This window comes from Lissotriton helveticus, chromosome 8 (assembly GCF_964261635.1).
Source record: "Lissotriton helveticus chromosome 8, aLisHel1.1, whole genome shotgun sequence".
Lineage (NCBI taxonomy): Eukaryota > Metazoa > Chordata > Amphibia > Caudata > Salamandridae > Lissotriton > Lissotriton helveticus.
In genome coordinates this window covers 1,682,226,118-1,682,238,187 of record NC_136069.1, presented here as the reverse complement: position 1 = coordinate 1,682,238,187, position 12,070 = coordinate 1,682,226,118, and the positions used below count along the sequence as shown (strand labels likewise).

The window sequence follows — 12,070 nt, the reverse complement described above, 5'->3', positions numbered from 1 at the left end:
TGTTAAAAACTGCTATGTATGAAAGCGGGAGAACAAAGACACTGCAAAAAATCTTCTTTACAATCTTCACACAGGCAGGTGGAAGGTACAAGGACCATATTGCATTTCATGTAACCACATAGATATAATTTTCCTTTTGGAGGATTAGCTATATTGTGGACTAAGAGCAGAGGGTTATCAAGCCATCAACTTTCCATTGTGTATCAGAGAAGTCCTTTGAGTGAGAAAAAAGAAGGTGCTAAACAGACCATAGGGTGATCAGTGCAAGGTAAACAATTGTACAAATAGTCCCAAAAAATGATTGTCACCTCATTGAATTTACTGACCACATGTCACATTTTGTAAACTCCACCCATTCATTTAGTTTGGCAGACACAAATTCTACTTAACTTTGTAAAACTGACACAAGGGTGATCTGGTCCCACACTAACTCCTTACCTACACCCGCTATTCAGTATGGCGTGACCTCTTGCTTTCCTGTAGTTGTTAGTTAATAAACATTTATGTTCATTAACATTATTTTTTATTATCAGTGTGGTGTGTCTTTCCTACCAGATGTTGCCTGGAATTACTCTCAGGCCTCACTAGAATGATATAACACTTTGGAAAGAATATACAGCCGAGCAGTCCAGCACTGGAGCAAAGGATGGCAAACACCTCCACGGCCACCATGTACTTCCCCCGTGTGCTCAGGTATGCTGGTATGAAGGAGATCCACACACTGACAAACACCAGCATACTGAAGGTGATCAGCTTTGCTTCGTTGAAGATTCCAGGCAGATTCCTTGACAGAAAGGCCACTATAAAGCTGACTGTGGCCAGGAGTCCCATGTATCCCAGCATGCAGTAGAAGAAGAAGACGGTGTCTCCTTCATTACACTCAAAGATTATCTTCTCATTGTAAGACTTCATGTTCAGTTCTGGAAATGGAGGAGACTTCACTAACCAAGCAGTGCAGATTACAGTCTGGACCAGGGAACATAAGAACACAATGCAGATTGGGATCTTTGACCCCATCCACTTTCTTGCACAGCTGCATGGATTAGTTGCCTTGAAGGCAAGAACAACAAGAACAGTCTTAGCAAGAATACAGGAAACACTGATGGAAAAAATAATGCCAAACATAATTTGTCGCAGCATGCAAGTGAGTGTCCCGGGACAGCCAATAAAGAGGAAGGTACAGAGGAAGCACAATATGAGTGCGAGGAGGAGCAGATAACTTAGGCCTTGGTTGTTGGCTTTCACAACAGGAGTATTTCTGTACTTGATAAAGATTCCCAAGACAGAAGCAGTGAAGAAGGTCAGGAGGATGGCAGAGGAGGTGAGAGTTTGTCCCAGCGGTTCATCATAACGTAAATACTCAATCACTTTGTGGACACATTGATCACACCTTTCATTGGGCCACTGGGTCTCAGGACATTTTAAGCATGTGAGTAGGTCTGAAAAAAAAGGAAGATTCTTGGATAAGTTAAGGGTAATGTTTTATAATGATTTAGTTGTTGTAGATCTTAGATCTAGATACTCATAAGAATATATTGTCTAGGAGTTTCTTGTTCTTGAACATTTCAAATGGCAGCAGTTTCATTTGGTGATTATTTTCAAAAGTTCCATGGGCAATTTTTTAGCATATGTTTAGCAATTTACGATTATAAAAATATTAATTGATACACAATTGCATTACACCTTTGCCTTCAGGCTCACTTTTATGGCTCAAATAGAACTGAATATTTTGACTAACTTCATTACTCTGAAAACCCTTTTTCCCACACCAATGCCTATTTTAGGAGGTAGCACATGACCTAGCTGGAGCCAATCAAAGCAAGCAAAACAAATAAACCCTCCATCCCTCCTGAATGCCCCTCCTACTATTATGGCAATAAAGAGGACCGAAGCCCACCACGGTATAGGGAATCGAATCAATCAAACAGGATTTATAGAGCACGGCTAATCACCCATGAGGGTATCCAAGCACTGTGTCTGGGCTAGTTTTGTTCAGGTACCGGGCGGGTCAAAAGTATTGGTATGAGAAAAAAGGTTTTCAAAGTCATTAAAACTGCTGGTAAGTAATTGGATCATTACCTCTTCAACCCATTTTCTCTGTGAGGATATATCAAAGCTATTAACCACAACCTTTCTCAAAGACATATCCATGAACTTCAACATATGCAAACAAAAGACTTTAATGCACATATCAGGAGTTACAAATGCTGAGGGCATAGCAGCCACTAATGTTCTGGAACCAAATTCAATAGAATTTGCTACATCCAACCATTAATGTGAGAAACAAAAGTAGATGCTGTAGCCCAAGAGGACGCTTTGCATATGCCAATAATAGAGGCTCCACAAGTTTCATTTCAAGAAGCAGCCCTGAGTAGACCTGCCCTGAACAATACAAGGTAAAGCTGTGTCATGTGAAGCAAAGCAATGGTAATAAGTGTTTTAATCCTTCTTCTCAAAATAGGTATAAAGGCCTTTTGTCAAAAAAACACCAAAAATAACAAAAGAATTTTACAGCTTTCTATATTCCTGTGATCTTGACAAATATATTTTCACAACCTTTAAAACATCCAGTGTGTAAAGAAATGAGATCACCACCTTAAAGTATCGAAGGAAGTAAGAATCCTCATAATGACCATGGACTCCAAGCTGTCGATGAATGCGCAAGTGGACAAACTAGCAAGATCAAGAATTGTCTCTATAAAAATGCTGCAATTAATTTTCCCTCATTTGGGATTTCCACACAAGGTCCAAGCTACTATCAACCTTGTTCTGTCTAAACTCAATTATGCCAATAGCCTCTGCCATGGATCACCTTTAACGACCATGAAAAAACTGCAACCGATTCAGAACTCGGCTGCCAGAATACTCTGCATCTCAAACCACGAGACCACGGTGCACAGACATAATATCGACTACAAAATATTGTTTGGACATAATATCGACTCCAAAATATCGTTTGGAGAAAATATCGACAGGACAGAATATCGACAGCCAAAATATCGTTTTTAAGGTAAGTGAAGTAATATCGTTTTTAAGGTAAGTGAAGTAATATCATTTTTATTTTTAGGGTTCAGGGTCAGTTTTGGGTTTTTGGGTAAAGGGGTCTTTTTAGGGTTCAGGGTCAGTTTTGGGTTTTTGGGTAAAGGGGTATTTTTAGGGTTCAGGGTCAGTTTTCAGTTTTTGGGTAAAGGGGTATTTTTAGGGTTCAGGGTCAGTTTTCAGTTTTTGGGTAAAGGGGTATTTTTAGGGTTCAGGGTCAGTTTTCAGTTTTTGGGTAAAGGGGTATTTTTAGGGTTCAGGGTCAGTTTTCAGTTTTTGGGTAAAGGGGTATTTTTAGGGTTCAGGGTCAGTTTTCAGTTTTTGGGTATTATTTTATTATATTTTATTACTATATATATATGTTTAATAAATATGAAATAAAAAAATATTTATTTAACTTTCATCAATTATTTAATTATTATAAGTTAATTTAAGTAATTTTAAGTATATTTTAGTAATTAATTATTAATATTAATTTAATTTAACACTGTTTTTAGTAAATACGATATTTTTTACAACTATATTTTTGTAAACGATATGTTGTACTCGATATTTTTGTACTTACCAGTTTGTACATACAAACTCGATATTTTTGCTGTAGATATTTTTTCCTCGATATTTTGGGTAGTCGATATTTTGGTAGTCGATATTCTTTCAGGGATCCCGAGACCACATCTCACCTGCCTTAAAAGCCCTGCATTGGTTACCGGTTGAAGAAGATCTACGTTCAAGCTACTTGTATCACCCACAAAGCAATACATGGAATGGGACTGCTCTTCATCAAGAATAAAAACACCAAACACATTCACCAAAGGAACCTACGCCCCAAAGAGGCATCTCACCTCAAAATCCCAAGATATAAGACAAAAAACACTGGTGGCTCATCCTTCTCTGTTCAATCCGCCAAACTACGGAACTATTTACCCCCAACATAAGATCCATTGACAACCACCTTATCTTCAGAAAACTATTCAAGAATTGGCTCTTCACCACATATGCACCATACACAAACCGAAATTTACAGCATATTCCTCTGTATATAAGCATTTATTTTCACGATAGATATGTACCTATCTTTGTGTATTACTTTGTATAAACATGTAGAATAATTATGTTGTTGAAAATAAATGAATAAATAAATAAATACATAAAAATCATCATTGGTCTACATATTCTTACTTCCATTGTGCATCTATGTACCTTCCATGTACTTGTATCTGTGTGTCTGTTACTTTTCTCCTGAAAAAGCATGTCCAATGCACTACCCTATTTCTCATCCTGCACCTCTATCAATATCTTTAATCAACATATACTTACCTCCTTTGTGCATCTATATACTTTCATTGTACTTATGAATCTATATATTTATTACGTTCTTCTAATTTAGCATTTAAAACGGACTACCCTATTTCTGAGCCTATACTTCTCTCAATATATCCTCTAGCCCAACCTTCTGACTCATCTCAAACTTCTTTCTACTACTATTTCCAATGCACTACCCTGTCTCTCACCCTATACATCTATCAATATATCCTCTACATCCACTCTCTCATTTATCCCAAGCAGCATACCACTACTATGATCCCCAAAAAAAACCTTCCTAGACTCTCTCCTACTCGACCCCTCCTTGCATCATTTGACACCGCTTTTACTATACCGATCTTCCAAAACGAACCTTTCTAAACTCTTACCTCTGACTCTTCCCTTCAAAAACCCATTTTTACTCATCCAAAAGCCTGCTCCTACTGCTAGGACCTCAAAAAGAAAAAAGAACAAAATCTTTCACTCTTCTGTCCCTCTACTATCCTTTTCAATCAAAATAACAGACTAACAGACTAACATGTTCACTTCTCAAATTCCATATTCCACTATACTAATTCACCACTAATCCTTTATGGGTTCCAGAGTAGAGTGCTACTTGCCAATAAAGTGTTTCAACACACCATCAGGGTAACCAGCGCTATATAAATGCAAACCTTTTTCCCTTTTCTACCCCTACCCAACCCTTCTCAATCCAAATAATTGACTAACATACCCACTACTCAAATTACTTTCATGTTTCGCCATACTAATTCAACAGTAATCCTTATGGGTTCCAGAGTAGCGTGCTACTCGCCAATAAAGCGCTTCAAATCCCAATCAAGGGGTAGCAAGTGCTATATAAATACAAACCTCTTTCCCTCTTCTATCCCGCAACCTACCCTTCTCTATCCAAATAACTGAATAACATATCTACCACTCAAATTACTTCATATTTCACTATACTCATTTTCCACACTAATCCTTTATGGGTTCCAGAGTAGCGTCCTACTCGCCAGAAAAGCGCTTCAATACCCATCAGGGGTAACAGGTGCTACATGAATGCAAACCTTTCTTCCCTTTTATCCCTCCACTGTCCTTCTCACTTCAAATAACTGACTAATATCCACCCCTCAAATAACATTCATATTTCACCATACTAATTCAGCACTAAACCTTTATGGGTTTCGGGAGTAGCGTGCTTCAACACCCCATCAGGGGTAACAAGCGCTATATAAATACAAACCTTTTTTTCTCCTCTTCTATGCTTCTGCTGTCCTTCCGAATCCAAATAACTGACTAACCTATCCACCAGTTAAAATGTATTTATGTTTCACTTTACTAACTCAACACTAATCCTCTATGGGTCTCGGAGTAGCGTGCTACTTGCTAAAAACGCGCTCCAACACCCCATCAGGGGTAGTAAGCACTATATAAATTACAATACACTTTTTCCCCAGGAGCAGTAGGTGCTGGAAAAAAGAAGGTGTAAGAAAACCCTATTCATGCAACAACCACAATCCTTGTCAGGGAGAACCACAAAAGTCACTAAATTAACTTGTGCTTAACGCTCTGGTAGCATGGCACAAAATATTTCAGGCTTAATCTAGCGGCACTGTGTTGAACATTTATGCAGCAACAAACACTAATAGGGTGAAAAACCAACACAAAAAAAAGAAGAAAAATTCGGCTTCAGCGCCATCTTCTGGCCCTTTTTTATACATCTGCCAGAAAAACAACTCTCAACCAAGTTACACAAAGTTAAAGGTGATAAAGCCACCTTCTGGCCCCCTACTCACACATATGCCCCAAAAACATTTCTCAAAGAAGCTACATGAAGTCAAATGTGATAGAAAGAATTTATCTTGTCTTAACTGGACTGTTGTTCAGCACACCTTTGTATTCATCAGATCAAGATCAACACCTCTCCTACCCCTTTTCCCATACATTCAAACCTGCCTAATGGTACTCTTCTCACCCCAGGACGGTCCGCACTGCCATTTTGAAGATCAATTTTTCTGTCCTCAGAACACTGATGACTATAGAACTCTCTGGACCATCACCTGTGATTTTAATCTAATTCATTTTTGGGTGTTTTCCTGGCTCTGACAGTATGCTATCTCTGACCTCTGCTTGGGCCCTGCGGACGATCCTTCCCGATGAGAGCGCTTTCAATTGAGCCCGCCGCATGGTTTTTACCCACCCTACCTGGCCTCAATGCAGCCCTCAGCACATCACTGAACCCATGACCGCGACTGGGCTCTGCTGACAACGACCCGTCCTACAGAGGTCACCTACCAACTGTGCCAGAGGGCTCTGCTTTCTCCTGAGCCCCTCAACACCCCTCCACAAGGCAGCCTTCATCGAGTGGGAAGTCTTTGCACAACCTATCAGCTCTACCAAAAACCATTAAAAAACACCTTGATTGTTCCCTTCATATGTGAGATGGGGAGATGCTGAAGCAGAGGATGGGAAGCCCCAGTACAGGATGTAAGGACAAAAATACAAAATCATCACATGCACCGAGCACTCTTGAGTTTGCCGCACTCCCATCTTACTGCTCTTTAGTGGGTAAACGTCCATGTTAAATGTGAAAATGCCCTTACAGCTTTATCCCGTTCACCAATCTGCTTCAAATGTGGCAGGCCTAAAGGGATTGTTATGGACGGATAATGTATTTTACATGTGTGCATTCTGCTTGAAACTGAATGTTATATACATGAAGAAATTCACTTTAGCAGCCCTGACCTGTGCCGCTGCTGATCTCTCCCTGGGAGCAGGGGACACAGTCGAAGCAGCACACGGGCTCCCCCTCTTTGGCAGCCCTTCTGTACCCAGGAGGGCAACTCTCACTGAAGACAGAGCGCGGGACCTGAGGGAGGAGCAAAAATAAACTATAAATATAGGACAGAGTGCAGGACCTGAGGGAGGAGCAAAAAGAAACTATTAATGAAAGACAGAGTGCAAATCCTGAGGGAGGAGCAAAAAGAAACTATTAATGAAAGACAGAGTGCAAATCCTGAGGGAGGAGCAAAAAGAAACTTAACGCAAGACAGAGTGCAGAACCTGTGGGAGGAGCAGCAAGAAACTATTAATGCAAAACAGAGTGCAGGGCCTGTGGGAGGAGCAAAAAGAAACTATTAATATAAGACAGAGTGCAGAACCTGCAGGAGGAGCAAAAAGAAACTATTAATGCAAAACAGAGTGCAGGACCTGAGGGGGGAGCAAAAAGAAACTATTAATACCAGACAGGGTGCAGGACCTGAGGGAGGAGTAAAAAGAAACTATTAATACCAGACAGAGTGCAGGACCTGAGGGAGGAGTAAAAAGAAACTATTAATGCAAGACAGAGTGCAGGACCTGAGGGAGGAGCAAAAAAAACTATTAATGCAAGGCAGAGTGCAGGACCTGAGGGAGGAGCAAAAAAAAACTATTAATGCAAGGCAGAGTGCAGGACCTGAAGGGGGAGTAAAAAGAAACTATTAATGCAAGGCAGAGTGCAGGACCTGAAGGGGGAGTAAAAAGACACTATTAATATAAGACAGAGTGCAGGACCTGAGGGAGGAGTAAAAAGAAACTATTAATACCAGACAGGGTGCAGGACCTGAGGGAGGAGTAAAAAGAAACTATTAATACCAGACAGAGGGGAGGGCCTGAGGGAGGAGTAAAAAGAAACTATTAATGCAAGGCAGAGTACAGGACCTGAGGGAGGAGCAAAAAAAAACTATTAATACCAGACAGGGTGCAGGACCTGAGGGAGGAGTAAAAAGAAACTATTAATACCAGACAGAGGGGAGGACCTGAGGGAGGAGTAAAAAGAAACTATTAATGCAAGGCAGAGTACAGGACCTGAGGGAGGAGCAAAAAAAAAACTATTAATGCAAGGCAGAGTGCAGGACCTGAGGGAGGAGCAAAAAAAAACTATTGATGCAAGGCAGAGTGCAGGACCTGAAGGAGGAGCAAAAAGAAACTATTAATGCAAGGCAGAGTGCAGGACCTGAAGGGGGAGTAAAAAGAAACTATTAATGCAAGGCAGAGTGCAGGACCTGAGGGAGGAGTAAAAAGAAACTATTAATGCAAGGCAGAGTGCAGGACCTGAAGGGGGAGTAAAAAGAAACTATTAATGCAAGGCAGAGTGCAGGACCAGAAGGGGGAGTAAAAAGAAACTATTAATGCAAGGCAGAGTGCAGGACCTGAGGGAGGAGCAAAAAGAAACTATTAATGCAAGGCAGAGTGCAGGACCTGAAGGGGGAGTAAAAAGAAACTATTAATGCAAGGCAGAGTGCAGGACCTGAGGGAGGAGTAAAAAGAAACTATTAATGCAAGGCAGAGTGCAGGACCTGAAGGGGGAGTAAAAAGAAACTATTAATGCAAGGCAGAGTGCAGGACCTGAGGGAGGAGCAAAAAAAAACTATTAATGCAAGGCAGAGTGCAGGACCTGAGGGAGGAGCAAAAAGAAACTATTAATGCAAGGCAGAGTGCAGGACCTGAAGGAGGAGCAAAAAGAAACTATTAATGCAAGGCAGAGTGCAGGACCTGAGGGAGGAGTAAAAAGAAACTATTAATGCAAGGCAGAGTGCAGGACCTGAGGGAGGAGTAAAAAGAAACTATTATTACCAGACAGATTGCAGGCAGGATCTGAGGGAGGAGTAAAAAGAAACTATTATTGCACGGCATAGTGCAGGCCCTGAGGGAGGAGTAAAAAGAAACTATTAATGCAAGACAGAGTGCAGAACCTATGAGAGCAGCAAGCAACAGCACTTGTAGCAGCGAACTGATTATATCTGTGGAATGTTCTCGAAATGGCAGCCAAAGAAATAGAGGGGAAATTGAGGGTGGCAGAGTGGCTGTTCAAAAATGGCAACAACGGGAGAAAGAGAGACAAAAAGGAGTCATTTTAAAACTCAAGCAACAAATTGGAATACCTTTATAAGTCTGATATGTTGAGGTGGGCAAGAGTCCAAGAGGGGCTGCAAATAATTATTACCCCCATGTAAAAAAAACCTCTTCCCGACTTTATCAAGGAAGGGGCAGAATTCAATGCTGTTCGAAAAGCATGACCCATTTATTAATTAAATGTGCTTCTATTGATAGCACATACATTAGGAACAAATAAAAGAGGACACAGGCCAGGTGTACCAAACTGCTGAAAAAGACAGTGCTAAAATTACCAAGAAATTGAAAGAAACAATGATGAAACATGAGGACGTTATAACAGCAAGAAATGCTCAAAAGTTTCATAGAGACAGGATGAACTATGAAAATAGAATAATGTATACCTTCTCTAAGAAATATGATAACATCAGGAGAGAAAGGTTATAAGTAACCAATAAAATAAGGCAAGAATTGACAATGAGTGATATTAGCTCTGGCACTGGTTCCGAATCGGACCGGGAAGGACCCACAGATCATTCAAGAATACGACAGTGCAAGATGAATTGCAATTTTTATGGTTGGGTTGGTACACCAATCACCAGACGCAACAGCAGCAAAACAGAGGCAGAGGAACCAGAGGAAGGGCGGCAAGGGGAAAAGACAAAGGAAATACAGCAGGTGTGGTTACACTGAGCCACAGCAAGAAGTAATGGACATTAACACTGTAATCCATCTTAGCCAAGAAGTACTCACTTTAGAAGACCAACACATTTTGGGGCTAGGTTTATCATACTGTCCAGATACTATACTCAACTATGAACAAAGCAGAGTGGTTCTTTACAAATTTGTACGTAAACTAAAATTGCGGAAATTCTTTAAACAGCAAGTAAAAAGCAGGGCATTGATTACAGATATCCAGCTAGACAGTAACCTGGCAGCATTAGATATTGAGCTTATGAGAAACTTGAGGGAGTTGGAAACTGAAGGGACTAGTTAAGAGAGATCCTTCACCAATACGCAACTGCTGACAGAGCAGCGATTAGTGAGTAATTTGAGGGCTGTCTCCTTTCAAACCCAAGTCAAAATGTAACCCTAACACACCACTTGACAATATCAATGCGTTTAATGAGAGTATGGTATATGAACTTGGGAACATGAAGAGAAGAGAATTACAAGAGAAGAGAAGGATTTCTCCATGGAAGGCTAAATACAATAGAGTAATAGCGAAGTGGTCAAACAATAACAAATGTATCATTCGTAATTCCAACAAAGTGGGTAATATAGTTATTTGGCCCATTGATGGGGGGATGGAGCTTGCTTGAGACAAAGATGGACGCTTCACGTCCAAAGTTCAAGAAGCGAGGAAACACTTTGTTCCTATGAAGAAACAATTGCGTGAACAAGGCCTGGAATATGCTATGCTATACCCAGCTAAGCTGAATATCAACAGAAATGGACAATCGCATATCTTCACAGATCCTAGAACACTGCAGAAGGTACTGAAAGACTGGGCAAAGGAACGAAGAAAATCCCCGTAACGGGAAATACTGGATGGGGCATCAGGTGGCGGATTGGAGAAACAAGACTGAGAGATGTTACGAAACAGGATCTCTGATTAGACACTAAGGGGCTAAAAGTGCTGTTCCCTGTGGTGAAGCGCTGGCTGCTAGGAGGGAGTTATTTGAGACCAGCGTCGATTCCAGCGGAGGAAGGGAAGATAGCTGTTGGCTGGAGGAGGCAAATTGAGTGTCAAGTACTGTGTTTACATTTCGTTTTTTTTTCTGGTGCGGAGCAACCTGCACCCACATGTGGTGACACTGTGCTGGGGGAATTTGGTTGGGAGGTTGGAGGAGGGGGGGCAGGCCTGGGGATTGGACTTTTTCGCAACCTAGTTGGGGGTGGTCCGCTGTGGGTGGGATGGGCGGGAGGGGAAGGGAGGGAAGTTCTGAGGTTAATGTTACGAGGTGCCGGCCATTGCGCTTTTGATATCAGATTCTACACCGTTGACTACTGTGGGAAAGACAATGACAGACACTGTCGAATATGCAAGGGGTGCCTGATGGTCCTGAGGTAGACAATAAGGAGGGAGATCTGAGAGCTCTGACGTGGAATGTGCGAGGGTTTAATGACTTCTGAAAGCTTCGCAAGGTTTTGAATTATTTAACGAGGCACCATATAGACCTGGCTTTAATACAAGAGACGCATTTGCCCGCGAACAGTCTTAGGTTGCAATCAAGGGGCCTGAAGGGACAGACTAATGCGGCAGGCTTCACGAACCATGCGCACGGAGTGCTAACATGGGTAAACCCGAAATCTGATTACACATTGAGAATGTTATTTGCAGACCCGGGGGGCAGATATGTCATATTGCAGTTTGGTGGCAGAGGGATGGAAATACTAGTGGTGAATGTATATGGACCTAACTATGACAGCCCCGAGATTTATAAAAAGCTGACTGATATAACCAGGGAATATCCCAGTCTCAATGTCCTGAGGGGGGGGGACTTTAACATGACCAGGTGCCCAGAAGTGGGCCGATCGAGCGGCCCAGACAGGAGACAATCAAAGGCAGCTAGGGAACTTGACAGGATACTAATTAGCAAAGACCTTGCAGATGTATGGCGCAGATTATACCCAGAGCTAGGAGAATACACGCATTATTCAGCCTTTCATAATATACACAAACGTATATAGATTATTGGCTAGCCTCAACAAGACTTCTCTCACCGGTACGCAAATGTCAGGTGTTACCCAGTACACTCTCAGACCACTCACCTATTCTGTTGATGTTTACAACACCACAGAAAGTACTTTGAAGCTAATATAGGGTCTGTGGATAGCTTCCAGACTGTGTGGG

The 12,070-nt window shown here is 41.4% G+C and overlaps 1 protein-coding gene across 1 annotated transcript in view; it reads right to left on the bottom strand.

The window, feature by feature from the left end:
* Window positions 1-516: 516 nt before the first annotated feature.
* Window positions 517-12,070, bottom strand: part of LOC144774085 (extracellular calcium-sensing receptor-like) — an 86,219-nt gene continuing 74,665 nt past the window's right edge. The window contains exons 5-6 of the mRNA XM_078659112.1: window positions 7,087-7,210; window positions 517-1,439 (exon numbers count right to left, since the gene is read on the bottom strand). Coding sequence (XP_078515238.1) covers window positions 517-1,439; window positions 7,087-7,210 — 1,047 coding nt within the window. The remainder of the gene's footprint in view (window positions 1,440-7,086; window positions 7,211-12,070) is intronic.